The sequence below is a fragment of the Anopheles nili genome, chromosome 2, assembly GCF_943737925.1.
Source record: "Anopheles nili chromosome 2, idAnoNiliSN_F5_01, whole genome shotgun sequence".
NCBI classification, from domain to species: domain Eukaryota; kingdom Metazoa; phylum Arthropoda; class Insecta; order Diptera; family Culicidae; genus Anopheles; species Anopheles nili.
Window position 1 is genome coordinate 49412730 of NC_071291.1, and position 18773 is coordinate 49431502.

The 18773-nt window shown below is 32.1% G+C and overlaps 3 protein-coding genes across 3 annotated transcripts; 2 read left to right on the top strand and 1 right to left on the bottom strand.

Annotated features, from left to right (window-relative positions):
- Positions 1–1731: 1731 nt before the first annotated feature.
- Positions 1732–5847, top strand: LOC128730791 (insulin-degrading enzyme). The gene is made up of 7 exons (XM_053823870.1): positions 1732–3120; positions 3193–3543; positions 3622–3853; positions 3948–4154; positions 4230–4519; positions 4596–4805; positions 4885–5847. The coding sequence occupies exons 1-7, from the start codon at positions 1732–1734 to the stop codon at positions 5158–5160; spliced, it is 2955 nt and encodes a 984-aa protein (XP_053679845.1). The 3' UTR covers positions 5161–5847.
- Positions 5848–6118: 271 nt separating this feature from the next.
- On the bottom strand, positions 6119–7940 carry LOC128720165 (uncharacterized). The gene is made up of 5 exons (XM_053813819.1): positions 7723–7940; positions 7406–7513; positions 6836–7343; positions 6412–6775; positions 6119–6335 (listed from the first exon to the last, which is right to left on the bottom strand). Exons 1-5 carry the CDS (start codon positions 7835–7837, stop codon positions 6198–6200), a joined length of 1233 nt encoding a protein of 410 aa, XP_053669794.1. The 5' UTR covers positions 7838–7940; the 3' UTR covers positions 6119–6197.
- A 4220-nt stretch (positions 7941–12160) lies between these two features.
- Positions 12161–18128, top strand: LOC128725008 (uncharacterized). Its single transcript, XM_053818729.1, has 6 exons — positions 12161–12278; positions 16159–16704; positions 16773–17236; positions 17328–17483; positions 17585–17888; positions 17965–18128. The coding sequence occupies exons 1-6, from the start codon at positions 12161–12163 to the stop codon at positions 18126–18128; spliced, it is 1752 nt and encodes a 583-aa protein (XP_053674704.1).
- Positions 18129–18773: the final 645 nt, after the last annotated feature.

Consider the following 18773-nt stretch of genomic DNA (forward strand, 5'->3'; position numbering starts at 1 on the left):
AGTAGTTCATGTTTTCGATCGAGTGATGCTTGCGGAACTTGATCAGAATTTACATAAGAGTTTGAAGTAATATATTTTGGTAAAAACTCAATATATACCCACTCTTCCTCATTTTTGACAGGACCCTAAAAATGAACTCATGGATTGGTGAAATGTATACACTAATGGGTTAGCTCAAAGGTATCTTTTATACTTTTATTCCATTAGTATATAAAATCATATGGTTTGCAAAAACATAGTAGTAAGTAGTTGAATATTGGTAATAGTAATAAAATTTCTACGTTTTTATTTTTACCAGACGTAATTTCGAGGATGCCTATCAGCATTCAAACGTGTTTAGAATGGATTAATCTCGGCATTTCAAAATAATCGGAAACCACGTTGTTCTCTGAACTGTGTAAAAAATCCGTCTTCCGATAACAAATAGTGCAGGATGAAAAGGACAATTTTTTTACTATAAACCGTATCCATAATTTATGGTTCAGCAATGTGCTCTTTTAAAATTCTAGTCTTGTGTCTTTGGGAAACTTTCCAAGTCTTCAATAGTTTCATAGTTTCCCAAAGACACAAGACTACATTTGTAAAAAAGCACATGATTTTGTTTACTAGTTGAATAAAATTAAACAAGTTAGCTTTGAGCTAACCCATTTGTTAATATATGTCACCATTCCATACGTCAAATTGTCAGGGCCCTGTCGAAAAATGGATTGGTTGAGGGAGTATATAATGGGTTTTTACCCTAATTTCTACTGATTTCTATGTTTTTGAAAGTCATGTGATTTTATTCATGTCATGTGATGATTCATGTGTTACCATTCCATACGTTCAATTTTCAGGGTCCTGTCAAAAAAGAGGGTGGTATATACTGAGTTTTTACCAAAATAAATTTTAAAAACAGCATTAAAAAATTGAAAATTTTTAATTTTATGTCTCATTTTCTTTTCTTTACCAGGCTGTTACTTCGAGAATAAAGGACTTAGAACCATAATATTTGGTGTTAACTAAGTTTAACTCTCTATTTTAAGAAAATAATTACAATTTTTCAAAAATCTAACATTTTTTTTACTTTTATCCTGGCAATTGCCCAACGTGCATGGGTGACGTATACACGACAGCGCTCCTATTTTCAGGGATATTGAGTATTAACCAAAAATAATATAGAATTTCTTTTGTTTTAACACAGATTCAATCTTTAGTATCATCTATAATGTCAAAGAGTTATTGGTCGCCCAACCTGGAATGGATTTTTATACAACCAAAACAATATTAGCAGATGTTGGCGAATTGCGATAAAACATAGTTTCAGAATTATAACCTTCAAAAATTGAAGTAGCTTATTGCTTGAGACAGCTATTAATACAAACAAAATTGTTTATTAGTGGAAAACACCAATTTTAAATAGCAAATACCCATTAAAAAACTGTTTATGTTAACTCTCGTAGTGTTACGTGCTAGTTTTCTTTCACATGAAAAAATATTTCGGTATGGTGTAAAGCGGGGTGGAATCGAACTGATGTAATTTAATTTTATTCTGCTGGTTTATTTTTTCGAGTAAACATATGTTTCTTGGCGTTTAGTTATTTTCCAGGTTGGAAGTTGACAAAACGATCAAAACATCACCAACGATCGATCAATAAAAGAAGAATCGAATCTACAACCGATATGGCAACCATTTTAACAAGCAAAGCACATTCGTTGGATGCAAATCCTTTTGCTACAACTGCCGTCAATATGCGTATGCATAGCATAATCAAATCTGTGCAAGATAATCGAAACTATCGTGGCTTAGAACTTTCTAACGGAATGAAAGTAATGCTAATATCCGATCCTACAACGGATAGATCGGCTGCTGCGTTGTCCGTTGCTGTTGGCCATCTCAGCGATCCGTTAGAAATTCCTGGTTTAGCTCATCTTTGTGAACACATGCTTTTTCTTGGCACAGAAAAATATCCTAAAGAAGATGAGTATACAGCCTTTCTCAAAATGCATGGGGGCAGCTCGAACGCGGCAACGTGTTCCGACATGACTAAGTACTATTTCGACGTGATCCCAAGTAAGCTTGACGAAGCGCTGGATCGATTTTCGCAGTTTTTCATTGCTCCATTATTCAACGAGGAAGTTACTGAGCGAGAAATAAGTGCTGTAAATTCTGAACATGAAAAAAATTTATCACAAGATGTGTGGCGTGTGAAACAGGTTAATAAGTCCCTATGCAAACCATCGCACCCATACAGACGGTTCGGCACTGGAAATGCGCTAACGTTATCGGAGATCCCTCGTAAGAAAAACATTAACGTTCGTGATGCACTGATGAAATTCCACCATCAATTCTATTCTTCGAATATAATGACATTAGCTGTATTTGGACAGGAGAGCTTAGACAACCTGGAGTCGATTGTGGTAGAAAAATTCTCTCAAATTGAAAACAAAAACGTTGATGCTCCCAGATGGCCGGATATGCCATATGGAGAAGACCAAATGAATACAGAAACATATATCATCCCAGTAAAGGACACGCGATCTTTAACGATCTCTTTTCAAATGGAAGATTTGGAAAAGTATTACAAGTCTAGTCCAGAGTATTATGTGAGCCATTTGATTGGCTATGAAGGAAAAGGCAGTATTCTATCCGAGCTAAAGTCTCGTGGATGGTGCAATAAGTTAATCGCTGGTTATGGTAGCCTGGGTCGAGGATTTGGGAGTTTTGATATAATGGTTGATTTAACAGAGGATGGATTTGAAAATATACATGATACAGCGAAACTTATCTTTCAGTACATCACAATGTTGAAGGTCAAAGGACCTCAGAAATGGATATTCGAAGAGTATTGCAATTTATCTGAAATACAATTTCGATTTAAGGACAAAGAAACTCCTACCTCGCTTGTTACAGAAATAGTAGGCTCGATGCACCTGTTTCCTTTGGAGGATGTTCTTGTAGCGTACTCCTTGATAACCGAATGGCAGCCGGAGCTTATAATGGATGTAATAAATAAGTTAACTCCCCGTAAATCGAGGCTTATCATTGTTGGGCAAAAATGCCAATCATTGGTTAATTCTGATGAAGAATGGTACGGAACAAAATATGGAGTGAAAAAAATCGAACCCTCGATTTTAGAAGTATGTAACACTTGTATCAATATTTGTTCATCGTTTTATTATACAGTTATTCTTCATTCTTCTTCATTTCAGCATTGGTCTGAGCCTGATTTAAACAACAATTTACAATTACCAGAGCCAAATCCATTCATTCCCTCTGATTTTGATCTGCTACCAATTGATAGTTGCGTGGACAATTGCCCAATCATAATTTACGACACACCAATTATTCGAACTTGGTTTAAACAAGATAATGAATTTTTGAAACCCAAAGCTTTGATGAGCTTTGATTTCAACAGTCCGATCGTATATTCTGATCCGTTGAACTGCAACATGACACGACTTTTTGTTCAACTGCTTAAAGATCATCTTAATGAGTATTTGTTCGAAGCAGACATGGCAGGTTTAGGGTTTGCAGTTAGCAATACAACTTCGGGAATAAGTGTAAGTAATTTTATTATAACCAAACGTTATTAAAAATGATTTAAACGAAATAAATCATCTCATAACAATGTTCAACAGTTATCTATAGGTGGATATAGTCACAAGCAGCCTATTCTACTTGAAAAAGTATTGAATTGCATGTTGGATTTTAAAATAAATGAACGTAGATTTGAAATACACAAAGAACAATACGTTCGTAGTTTGAAAAATTACAAGGCTCAACAACCCTATCAGCATGCTATTTACTATCTTGCCTTACTTCTAACAGAACAAGCATGGACGAGACAAGAACTTCTAGATGCCACTCAACGTAAGAATCAACTAATTTTGAAATGAAGATGTGGCAATAATTAATATATAAAAATATATGTATATATACTCTTTTTATGGATTGTTTAATCAAGTGCTGACCGTAGAAAGGTTGCAGATGTTCATCGCGCAGTTGCTCTCTCGAATGCATCTTGAATGTTTCATTTACGGTAATGTGAACAAGAATAAAGCGCTACAACTAACATCAATGGTTGAGGAAAAAATGAAATCTACCGATGCTCAAGTTTTACCTTTATTGGCCAGGCAGCTTCTACAAAAGCGCGAATATAAGCTAGGAAAAGGTCAGTTAATATTATGAATTTGTATTATATATCGATCGATCCAATAATATGACATTGAAATTTCTATTGGAATAGGAGAAAGTTGTTTATTTGAAGGATTTAATGAATTCCATAAGAGTTCATGCATGGAACTGTATTTGCAATGCGGTCAGCAAGATCCCCATTCAATGTATGTTGATATTTTATCACAATTACTTAGCGAAGAATGCTACGCTCAGTTACGTACCAGAGAGCAACTTGGTTATATTGTGTTATGTGGATCTCGAAAAGCGAATGGCATTTGTGGGCTACGAATAATTGTCCAATCTCCCCATCATCCAGCATATGTTGAGGAACGTATTGAAAGTTTCCTCAACAAAATGGAAGTAAGCATTATTACTCCATTGCATATTACTTAGTTAAGTGTTATTAGGTTTGGTGCTCATATTTTTCTCGTTACAGGATTTTCTTGAAAAAATGCCGGATACTGAGTTTATTCGTCATAAGGAAGCATTGGTAGCATTATTACTGGAAAAACCGAAGCGATTAGTTTCGCAGTATGAAATATACTTGCATGAAATATCGTTGAGACAATATCATTTCAATCGATCAAAGGTTGAAGCAGCGAAACTTGGCCCTCTAACAAAGAAACAAGTGATTGATTACTATAAGGTATGCTGTTCATATTTTCTAATATCAATGATAAAAAATGTTTTCTAATAGTGCATTCGAATTATTGTTGTATTTTTAGGAATATATCATGTTGGGTGCACCATCGAGAAGCACTTTATCAATTTATGTCACATCTACCGCCGAAGGTGGCGCAGGATTACAAAAAAAAGTAAACGAAAATGAAGAATCACCCGGAAATACGATTGAAAATCTGTCTGCGGCTTCAATACCGACAATAACAAAAAATTGTATCAGAATAGCCGACTTAGCAAATTTCAAATCCTCTCGTTCCTTATATCCTTTAGCCAAACCTTATATTGAAGTTTTATCCAAAGGAGGAAGATGCAAGCTGTAAAAATATCATTGATTTTATTTTAAATCTGACGCAGAGTAATTGATGGGGAAGCTCGATAGTATCGGGATCGAATCTCGTCTGAGCCCCCCTCGTACGCAGGACTGACTACCCAGCTACGAGTAATTAAAAGTCATGAAAGCCTTGACTAAGCTTAGCAAGGTAGGCCATGTCAGTACGACGTGCTGCGACAATTGTGAGCGGGCCAGTAAAGAAGAAGAAGACGCAGAGTAATTATCTAGTATATTGGAACTGTGCAATAGATCTTGTTATCTTCAACGCATTTGCTTTATTTTTGTATCAATTTTTTGTTTGAGTTTAAAACGCGGTAGATGTGACTAGTTGGCAGTTAGGGGGGCTTTATAGCCAAAAGCGGTAGCGAGCGGCACTGATCCTTAAAAAACGGCACTGATCTATAAAAAATCAAGTCAGAAAGCCACAACCAGGGAGGTCTTCTCTGTATAACGATTGTTAAGCCATTTAAAAATAAGAAGAAAATGTGGCAAAAGATACGGAAGGGAAAAAAGCAAATACCGACATACCTATGCGTCATAATAAAGATAAGGTCATACATATAATATTACGTTACATTGTTATTGAATCATCGTGATACGGTCAACAAAATCGCCATTCGTGCTACGAAAATGGTTAAAATATGTGAAGTTTTGTAACTTGAAGAAGAACAAGAAAAACAGGAGTTTGGAGCTATATCACTTCTGGGGTTTGAATAATAGGTGTGATGCAATGCGCGAATTTATTTGGTTTTGCATTGGTTTTAGAATTCATCTTTTAATAAAGAAATGAAGAAAGAAAACCATTATGATGTACGATCTTGGAGTGGTTTCATAACGTGACTAGTGAAGTGTATTGGAGTACCCCTTTCGAGTATTTAAACGAAAAGCTTTATACATTGATTACATCGAAATGATCAGAAGCAAATAATTATGGGGATGGTGTAAAATGGAACATTTATTATCTTTTTTCTAATGTAGTGTAAAGGCCAATAAATGTAGAGTGAACAGACTAATGTAAGTATTTATCTAAAGAAAAATTATAACCTTTATTAATAATTTATCATTTTTTAAATATGGTTCAGTAGTCAAGGCAGCTAAAGGTGCTTCAAACATCGAGTCAGTGTTTGTGAGGTCCGTAGAAATAAGGTCGCTAAATGGTTTATCCTATCGAAAAATGAAAAAAAATATTTCATTTTGTTTTTTTTTTATTATTTATATTTAATAATAATCTTTTTCTTACTTGGTTCAGGATCATTATTGTGTGGCGAAAAAATGTTTTGGTTTCCACTTGGCCGTACAGTGCACCGTATGCAAGAATAACATTTGGAGTTTTTATGAGGGCATCATCGAAAGCTGATAACTGTTCCAGTTGCACTTGAAAAACATCTCCCTTCGCATGATTTATTGTTCTACCATGCAATCGAAGATTTAATCCGGAAATCACGAACACAGGGCTTAAAAATGAGACTGCATTGATGTCAGAAGATGAACGAATTTGCTTCATAAAGTGTTCGATTTTCCAAAAGTATTTAAAAACCTTCGCGTCGCCCGAGGATATTATGGTGTTATTGAAACGGTACACTTCGTAATCACGCAGTCCTCCCCTGCAATGGTCTAAGATGTATGAAAAGAATTGAAATCTAATAATAACAAAATAATCTTACGTGAGAAATTTATTTTCTATGGGTTTATCGATCGGTTTAAAAGCAATTGCCGGTGCAGCAACTTTCGCTTTCTCATCATCATTTGATATACGTGAAGCAGTAGAAGTATGATTAAATACTGACATAGAAAGCATTTTTACATGATCACTATTTTTCGAAACAAATTCACTGTTTGAGTTTTCTTGGCTTTCTTCTTCATCTTCATCATAGTTGTCATCTGGAAAAAACACATTTGATGAACCAGTCGTTGTAGGTGGCAAATGTCCAGAAGGTGCAGGTGTCGGAGTGCTTGAAACCATGTTGGCTGCAACCGGTCTTATCGTTACAGACTGAGGTAAAGCTGTATTCGATGAAGTGTTTGATGAGGTTGAAGCCTGTTTCACCGATTTGAAAATAGATGGACGTAATGGTGGTGGATTGAAAGAGGGGTCACGTATCATTTTCCGAAGGTTATGCATCTCTTCCAACAATTTCATTTCCAATGTTTGGAAAGCCATCATCATATCGTCTGTGAAGTTCATTGTCAAGGTCATTAATAAACTGTCAATTATCTAAAAATGTTTTATTTACCCATTCCACAAACGCCTACTAAAGTTTTACTGATTGATGCTTGTGCGCTTGCTTCGATATCACCGGAGGTAATAGTGCATTGCGCAGTTTGCGTTTCGTATGGTGAATCTGATACATTAAAAAATAAAGATGTTTATATATATATATATATATATATATATATATATATATATATATATATATATATATATACATATATATATATATATATATATATATATATATATATATATATATATATATATATATATATATATATATATACGATTCATGTTAAGAAGTTGATGATTGTAATATAGATTTAATAATCTTCTTACTTCCGTCAGCAGATTGTTCAGTACCAGAAACTTCTTTGATTTGATAACATATCGATACTAATATCAACCAACACACTGCGATACACATTTTATGTTTGCACTTATCAAAATCCATTGCAATTGTTATCAACTACTACTAATTCCAAAGCACGATTTACTTATATTATGACATTACTTTTGAGGTTTTCCATCAACGTGCTAGACTAAGATGCAAACAGGTTCTGTGCATCTACTAAAATAAGAAACGTTGAGCGTCTAGTAGGGGGTACGTATGTAAGATAGGTGCTATTTATAATTAGACGCGGGATACAAATATGTTCTACAGCGTAAAATTTTTCTAAGTTGTACGAATTTCCCTAGAATGAAACAATTTTCATTAATGAAGGTGCCGTTGCCACCATAGTGTCTTCTGGCTAAACTGGACAAAACTATAACTCATGCCAAATTGGCAAATGCTAGAAGAAACTTGTCCTTGTGAGGTAATGAGGACATGGGGATATATATATATATATATATATATATATATATATATATATATATATATATATATATATATATATAATATATATATATATATATATATATATATATATATATATATATATATATATATATATATATATATATATATATTTATATATATATAACTATTTATTTTAATTACATCATGCGAATATCTTTCCAGATGTTCGTCTACGATTTGATGACCATTATTTTTTGTAGTTGGCTGGCGATGCTACAGTAGGTTTAGTAAATCCGATGAATGAAATAACTGCCGGGTCCGGTAAATATGATGTAGTGCTCGCGTAATCATGGTCTCAAACATAAAAAATTCATTTGAATTCGGAAGCATAACGCTATCTAAATTGCAGCAGAGTTTAAGCATTTTCGAAAAATAGCTATTGTTTCACTTATTTAACATGTAAATAACGATATATGCACATACATATTACATACATATGCACCTACGCATTAATATATATATATATATATATATATATATATATATATATATATATATATATATATATATATATATATATATATATATATATATATATATATATATATATATATATATATATATATATATATATATATATATATATATATATATATATATATATATATATATATATATATATATACATATATATATATATATATATATATATATATATATATATATATATATATATATATATATATATATATATATATATATATATATATATATATATATATATATATATATACTATATATATATATATATATATATATATATATATATATATATATATATATATATATATATATATATATATAAATATATATATATATATATATATATATATATATATATATATATATATATATATATATATATATATATATATATATATATATATATATATATATATATATATATATATATATATATATATATATATATATATATATATATATATGTGTGTATATATACTATATATATATAGATATATATATATATATATATATATATATATATATATATATATATATATATATATACACATATATATATATATATATATATATATATATATATATATATATATACTTGTTCATAAGTTTGGTTGTAGATATCTAGCCATTAGAAAATGGAATTTATCTTAAATATGTTTTAAATAAAAGGCAACAATATATTTATTAATAAAACATGTTTGAATGATAAGCTTTTAGTATTTTTATTCTCTTGCTTGTTTTTCGTTATAGAATATTCGCGAACAAAATATCTAAAAACCAATTAACTGAAAAAGGAATTACGCTGGACACTGCTGCCTAAGATGATATATGTAACATTACGAGAAATGTGAAAATGTCAAGTACATTATGTATGCTTTAATATGATGTAATACTTTATTACTTCTCATGCGCACGCTTGATCAACTCACAATCACGGTGATGTATTATCTATTCTTAATAAAATTATATCAAAAAAAAAATTGAAAAAAAACAGGAAATGTTTACCAGAATAGCCATGTTTTTGAGTTATAGTTGTAGATTTCTAATAGTTGAACATTACTTTAATATAATAAAATAATTTAATAATTATTATAATTGTTAAAATGCGTCTTCGTGACCTTTATGGTTTATAAGTAGTGTACCTATGTGATTGTTCATGTTTACTTTGCGCCATTTTGGTTAGGCGTACTTATGTTCAGCATTATGTATGTATGGAAGATTTCATTGATGTTAATATGTCGAATCTGATGCTCTGGAAAGTATCTACCCAATGTAAAAGGTCGCAGAAAACATGCTTGCTCCTGTTCCTTGCATAATCTGGGTCAGCTGATCATTAAAGTAATTGTACAATTTAGCCTATAAGCCTCACCAGCAGATTGCAGATATGCTTACAAAATTGGTGCAAGCATAATCTAAGACGTGACTTTATAATAAACTGTTGAAAGTAGAGAAATATTTTCGAACACATTGGTTTCACTTACATTTTTATGATGTTAAAAAAGGTAGCTCAAAATAAATTGCAGTATGTTTTGCTCAAGAAACCACAGGAACAACACTCAATTGAGAAAACTATCAGCCACATCATGATTTGGTAAACATTAATAATTGTCCAAATAACTGAATATTGTCTTAAAGCCGCAGAATTTTTTTCTCAAAAAACGCTCCAGGTTTTAAGTTAAGATAGCCATAGTAAATGTATAAAAGACTGCTCATACGCAAAAAAGGAGGTCTTTTAATTTGATTTTAAATAATCGTACTGAGACTATTTTGTTTTTCAAACAACAATAATCAATATTTGCGCATTATTTGACATAATTTGCATATATTTTTTTAAACTTTCCTTTTTCGTAATAGTAAAATGAAAACATAAAAACAATTCTAGACGAGTACCGTGTAGTAAACTATCTAGATCAACCGCATACTTCTATTTACCGTTCTCATGCACTAGGTGGTAAAACGAAAAGTCAGTCTTACATTTGTTAAAACAAAAAGAGTTTTAAACCCAATGTTCGGATTGCAAAATGTATCAAAGCGTGCATCCTAATGTTTTTCCATGCAATTGTATCATTAAAACATTGTTTGAACCTTTCAACATTAAAGATTGCTATTCACTCATTTAGACTGTGCAGTAAACGAAATGATCGCTTACTTATGCTCAACTTACAACACAACCACTAGTATACTGTAAAATATTTCTCCTACTACTACTACTATACCACACCTGGCCGTTAGCATTTCTACCACAAGCGAATACAAATATAAATGTTCGTATATGCACAGTATCGGGTGGAAAAGTTGATACTACATGACACTTTTATTTTGCAAATAACGGAGTACTAAATTTACTATCATTATGTTTCAGGTTTTCATAGTCTGCCATTTGCAATAATATAGACACACATTTCAAATAATAATTATTTTTTACTGGTTCTTCTTTCAAACTAACTGAACCGGTTGTGCAACTGTTGATGTAAAATTGTACAGACCTGTGTTTCATGGTCTCGCAGAGCCAGTGAAGCTTACTCAAGAGTATCAGCTGTTAGGCTTTCCGCGCATATTTCGTACGCATGCAAGTTCGTTAGTGATTTTCGATCGATCAGGTTTGGTTTTGCCTCGTTCGGTGATCCACTCATTACTGGACCTTTGCAACCATTTCTATTAGTTCACCTCTGTTAGTGGCTGGCACATGAACTGAAACCATTCCAAGTATTATGATGTTTTTGTTGCTAGGCACAAAATCTTCGTTATTATTCTTCGGGCACAAAATCTTCGTCGTTATATTCGGCACGGCCGAATTCCAAGGAAAAAGTTTTGCGACTAGCCAATCTCTCTCCATGCCGGTAAACTCTTTCTCTACTTTCGAATGTGCTTTCTCGGATTCTTTTTTTGTGCATTCAAGAAATTTCAAAACCGGGATTTGAAACGGTACATAATGAAACTATAGTGGCAAATCATAGTGTCATGCATAGTGGAAACTGGAATATGTTGACTCTAGTTATGGTTATGGTTATAGTTGGTAGAATTATGAAAGTTTGCGTTTTTATTTCAAAAACCTTTTTTGTTTGTTTGAATGTTAATCTTCTTCGCCTAATCGACTTTAGATAGCCTTACATCGCATATTTAAATAGTGCCAACACATATTTCGTAACGTGAAATATCAAGTGTACAATATAGTTTATATGGAACTAAATCAGTATTACTCCATAAGATTAATTATTTTCTAATTTCAAAACATTTTCAGATACATAACGCTAATTTACGTCTTCTTCACAAAAACAATACTTATATTAAAATAATGTGTTATTGTGCCTTAGATTCATCATGTTATTGAGTTAAAAAAATCGGCAGTAGCTTTCCCTATGCATTGCTCATTAGGTAGTTCCTCATTCGATACCACTCCGGTGTTGAGCAATTGGTTTCTCCAGCGGGATCATGAACTTTGTGAAACTGCACACAAATACTTGTTTCATCTTTTTGGGATTACTATCAGCATTAACATGCCAGATGCTAGAAAACGAAAACCTGATTCAATTATCCGATCGAGAAAAAGGTACGTAAAAAGGTTTTATAGTAAGAAAACATTTAAAAATGCTCTCATTTTTTTCGCAAGAGCAACCTACATAGTTCCTTTCACTCAATTACTATGTGGTACTAAACCCATTTCATATTCCATACATATTGTATGTTAACGTTTTCATCCGGCTTAGTTCGTTGCTGGTAATATCGTAGATGCATTCTCTTCCTTCTTTCTCCAACCATGCGATGAACTTGACTTTGGGTACAGTTACTGCGTTATGCTGATACGCAGTCGTTGGTTCGCTTGCTGAAATAAGTGAAAGTTTCGGAAACATGACTATGGCTCTGTTTGCTCTCGGTCATACGAAACTACGGACCTAACAAAAAATTATGTTGATCTTGAAGTTATGAATGTTGGTGTTTCACAGAGGTAGTAGGATGAAGCGGTTTGCAAAACTTCCTATAATACATGCTGAATGCAGAATTTTGAAATGTATTTAATTGGTATCGTATTTAAATGCATATATCGCATATTGTATATGACCGAAATGAAATCATCCAGTTATTATGAACTTTTATGGATTATGAACGAAACTTGTCGGATAAATGCATAGCCACCATGTTAAATGCAGAGTAGTTGTTCTATCAGCATGTCTTTTAGATAAAACATGTAGGTTTACTCTGTTTTTTAAAGTTATTTGTTCTAAATTTTGGTAGGATATGAATGCTGGGGAATAATTGCAAATACAGGATAATTGCATTCAAATCGCTAAAACAATGTTTTCTAAAGAAAGATAGTTGTTGAGTTTTTTTAAATCAACGTTATAGTATTAATTTTGCTGTTTGGCACGTTCACATATATTTGCTGATTATTAGCTTTGATTAAATTTGCCAAGGTTGTTTCAACGATGAGTTGCGAGTCTTTTAAATCAGGTTAACCTGCCTAATTTCTCACCTTTAATTGGTTTAAGAAAAATACAAATAGATGTTTTTACTAATACTTCCGGCACAAAAAAAAACTAATATGAAATACAAACAAATACCCGAACAACCTTAACAAAATATGCGTTAACAGTGGCACTAACAAAAATCTCTATAGAAAGAATTTAAAAATTATACAATTATCTGTTCAAAGCCTTTAACACAAATTCACACATACGCTGCATAAATGTATAATTCACCAGGTATGCTCATATAACATTTCGCATTAGTAATAAAATAATTAGCATAATAAGATACGACATCATCAGAATAGTCCATGTTGTGGGCAAGGACGATCATAACAACGATACTCAGCATATTGTAAAAATGTTTTATAATATTATTTTTGAAACTCATCGTATTGAACACTAGTTGATAAACCCGATTTCATTCGGGTCGACGTAGTTTTAGGAAACATAGAGGGTCATTTTTACGTATACTGGTGTAGTTCAATTTTTGGTGTGTATATCCTTTTGCTCATTTAGTTGTATCCATTGTTTTTACGTGATCCCCAGCTTTGTCTTTCAAGGTTTTCTAATTCATTTAATTCATCTTTCTCTGTTGATCTTGACACATCTTATCCAATTGGCTATACCTTGCATTTTCAAACAATCCTACACTCCTTTTTTAACAAATCTACCGTTTAAACCATCTTAGCTATCAAGGAAAGGATTATATATCAAATCCTTTCTTCTCTTTTTGTTTCACAGCTACCATTTCTCTTCATAATCTTCGCTTCGTATGATCAACCCGTTCTTACCAAAAATTTTTTCCCTAATCTTTCGCATCTTTCACGTCATGAATTTAGTAAAACCTATTTTTTTTGCCTAGTGTTTTCCGCTTTAACTCTTTCGAAAATCCTTTTTTATCACTACCATTTTTCTTGGATGCGTCATATCAATTTATTTGCATAACAATGAGGAAAAGTAGCATGTGGTTCCATCCTGAGCATGTATCAAATTCTTTCTACTTTTCTATCTCTTATTAATATTTCGTCACTGATGCTGCCGGCAAACAATTTTCCATTTCTTTTAATTTCATCTGTATTGCTGTTACTTTCAAAAGGCCATTCCATGTTCGAAAACATTACGCTCTCGTATGGGAGCTCTTTTTTAAAGATTTTGTGTAAAAAGAATCATCCTCACCTAAAATCATCCGGACCAAGCTTTAGTGCTATGACCGAATTATTTTCTTTGTGATACCGACAGGAGGTTCTTTGGAAACCTCCCTTTGTTTCGCACTGGCGTAAATAAATTTTCGTCGCACTATGAATAGGAAGAAGCATTTGTACCGTGTTTCAATCGAATTGGAAGCCATATGTATTTTTCAATAACTTTTCTGTGTTTGGTAGAGGGAAGGGGTTATCCGCTAGTAGAACTGCAATTTTAAAAGTCTTTGTATTAAGTGATAAAATTTTAGTTGATTTCGACGACATATGTACTTCACAGTGATATTTTATGATGAAAAGATATACCAAACCGGGAAACTTATACTTCATCACATATTGTATAGAGTTTTAAGAAATGTATACGCAATATTTAGGTTAAATCAATGTCATTTGTATTCAACGATTTTCAATTACTGTGAAAGGGAATGTATGGAAGACCCCCTACTCTTTTATCCTCTGAGGGGGCAGGAGGGTTAGGCTTTTTACAAACAGATTTATAAAAACATGTTCAGACAAATTGGTCATCGTTTGAATTTTGTATAGCCAATAACAGACCTACATATTATTTCATAATAAAGGCAGCGAATGGGGTAGAAGATGTCCGTTTTTTCTTCGGGGTAACTGAAGCTTTAGTTTCTGCTCGAAAAGTTAAAAGGAACATGTTTGTCGAATTGCGGATATTTCGGTCTTCATTTGTATTTTGCCCCCCTTTTTTGTGGTTGTGTTTTTGTGTTTTTGCCCACTTTTTGTGGTTGTATAGAAGCCCTTCCTTTTTTCTTGATCGAGACTGCCGAAACTTTTGATTCTTTTGCAAAATATAAATAGATGCATTTGTGCTAAATTTCGACCAGATCTGTGTTTTGTATTTTTAAGTGAATAATATTGCCTTCTTTGATAGGGGGTTGTATGGCAGCCCCCATTTGTTCCCCACCGGAGTATCTGATGATTTGGATTCTTTTATAAAATTGAAAAAGATACATGCATTCCGAATTTTAGTCAAACCGGTGGTTTTTCGTATTGTTTAGTAATTATTATAGATTTGTTAGACGGGGGGAGTTTGTATGGGTGGATGAAGGTTTTTATCTCACGAGGGTGGATGAAGCTTTGAATACTTTTGCCGAATGTAAAAAGAAATATGTTTGCCAAATTTCAGAAAAGTTGGACATCATTTACAGATTTAAGCGAATAATATTCACTTTTGGGAGGGGGAGGGGGGGTTGTATGGGAGCCCCCCTTTGTTCTTCATTCAAGAGGCTGAAATTTATTTATATATATATATATATATATATATATATATATATATATATATATATATATATATATATATGTATATATATATATATATATATATATATATATATGTATATATATATATATATATATATATATATATATATATGTATATCTATATATATACGTATATATATATATATATATATATATATATATATATATATATATATATATATATATATATATATATATATATATATATATATATATATATATATATGTGTATATATATATGTATATATATATATATATATATATATATATATATATATATATATATATATATATAAATATATATATATATATATATATATATATATATATATATATATATATATATATATATATATAAATGTGTGTGTGTGTGTGTGTGCGTGTGTGTGTTTAAATGTATATTTATATTATTTATCATATTCATATATTAATTCCTCTTATTTATCTATCAAAATGTTTTTATTCATTTTCTCTTTAGTGGAAGCGTTAGTTAAGCAGTGGGCACCGTTAGTCTGGTTAGCGCCCAATGAAAAATATATGCCCGGAGATGTGACAGAATTTCTTAAGCATGTCCACGCCGAAGAAGCTAAAGTAGTAACAGTATATCCAGGCAGTGAAATTACAGAATTTGACGATCTCAACAACTACGAGAATGGGATTGACAGCGAGATGTCCTATTATGATCCAGCGGGCCAGTTACGACAAGGACGTTTTCGTAACAAACGAAATTTCAAAGATTCTTCAATATCGTTGGATTTGCTTTTCGACTTTTCTATTGGAAATGAATCGAAAAATTGGTACCTCGTGACCAACAACGATATTGAAAAGCTAATTGCAGAGAAAGATTCCTTTCTTTATGGACAGAACCCTTTGAATGAAAATGTGCCAATCTATGCGGTGATCAGTATGTGCAAACACTCGTCATCGAATGCAATAGATAACATCTTACAATTTTCTTTACCAACAACAACTGCCCTATACCCATCGACTAATTTGATACATAATGCGAATAAACAAGAAAATGGTATACTAAACTTTTAATCCCACATGAACGTTGAAGTTGAATAAGTAATTGTTTTACATTATTTACAGAATTGTCATATCCGGTAAAAGATCGTATATCGTATATGCGGAATCCTTACGCTCCCACACCTAAAAACATATTTGAACTACAGCCAAACTTACGGCATACTACGAACAAGGTTGAAAAAAGCATTCGGCTGATTCGAAGAAAACGTGAATTCCTTGAACAAACCACACTTCGCGAAGATGAGATGTCAATTACCACAGATAAATCTCCAATACCACAAGACAAATTAACTAGGAGTTTATTAGCAAGAGAGGGTACTAACGATTCCGGTGATAGAAGTTCCGGTAAGCAAATTGTAAACTCGAACAAGGATGGCTCTGTGGAAAATATTTCATATAGTGATGAAAACGACGAATGGGAAACGATTACCGAGCGCAGACATGACACTGAACGCTATACTCAGGAAAAGTCTATCGAATATCCACATTTCCATGTCACCTATTGGATGTTTTATCCTTATAGTCAGGTTGGTTGATATATAAGAATTGGCCTTTGCTATTCAAAACTAGTATAATTATTTAAGTATATATAAATATACATACATATGCTTATTACAGGGTAAAGTTATGTGCACCATTGATCTGGGACCATTCGGTCCTTGGCCAATTCCCCTGATTTTTGGTCTGTGTCTCGGAACCAAGAAAGAATTCGGTAGTCATGTTGGAGACTGGGAACATATGAGTCTCTATTTTCGAGGAAGAAGAGAACCAGATGTAAATAACTTGTTTTAAAGTGATATCCCAACATTCTGGGCCTATATACATTGTCATGTAAGCGAAGATCCGTATTACAAATTGTTTTACTTCTTACACAGGAAATGTATGTTTCGGCCCACGATGCAGGTGCATTCTATTCCTACGAAAGGCTTACCGGGACATTTGAATATCATAGCCAAGAAACTAGAAAGGGAATTTTGCAACAACCAACTTTTCCAAAAACAGTAGTAACGTCAAATAACCACCCAGTGCTATTTGCTGCGGAAGGATCTCATGGTCTCTGGACAGCACCAGGGAAACATAAATTTGTTCGCGTCCCTAGGTTGTACGACATAAACGGATTCGGTATGCCATGGTCGACATGGAAGAATGTTCAAATTATTCACGAAAATAGTGGTAAAGGTTAGGTTTAAATAGAGTTAAAGGAAAATACTGTATTATAGTTGACTTAAATCGAACATTTGCTGTTCAATTTTAGGACACAGTACTCCACAGCCAAAATGGATGAAGTTCAATGGACGCTGGGGAAATCCAAAAACAAAATGTCATCCGTTGAAACGTATCGGATTGCACATATGTGAACTGACCGATGGACCAACCGGAATTCCACGAAAAAAACATCATTTCAAATGCAAGCGATAAGTGCTTAAAAGAGTTTACTAGGATTTTGAAAATACTATAGGGGATAATTACTGTAATGCAGCTCTTTTATTGAAACCACTCCCACCATTCCTGCAAAAAGTATGCAGTATTTTAGAAAATACTATTTATTTTTCCCGTATTTATTTTACTTTTCATTGCTATTTTTCTACAAACTTCTATTCAACTGTCCAATTCTCTCATGCATTAAATTTTATGTTACTCTCGAGAAAGTAATCATGGTTTATCGAAATACATACCATGTTGGAAATTACCAAATTTTGCAGACAAACAAACTTTCTATAATATGTAAATATATTTTTAAAACTGGTATTTATGTTGTTTATTTTACCATCATAGGAAAAATGTTTTTAGGTTGTGTTCTTTGATTCATCGTTGCAAGAAAAGTTCCTTCACATATTATATATGTTGGCTACGCATAGCGTAGCAATATTCAAATTCAAATTCACTATTTTACTTCAGCACTCAAATATTACATGTTAGCATTGGCATACAAATTGAAATAAATATATATTTATAAATATGTATGTATATATATATATATATATATATATATATATATATATATATATATATATATATATATATATATATATATATATATATATATATATATATATATATATA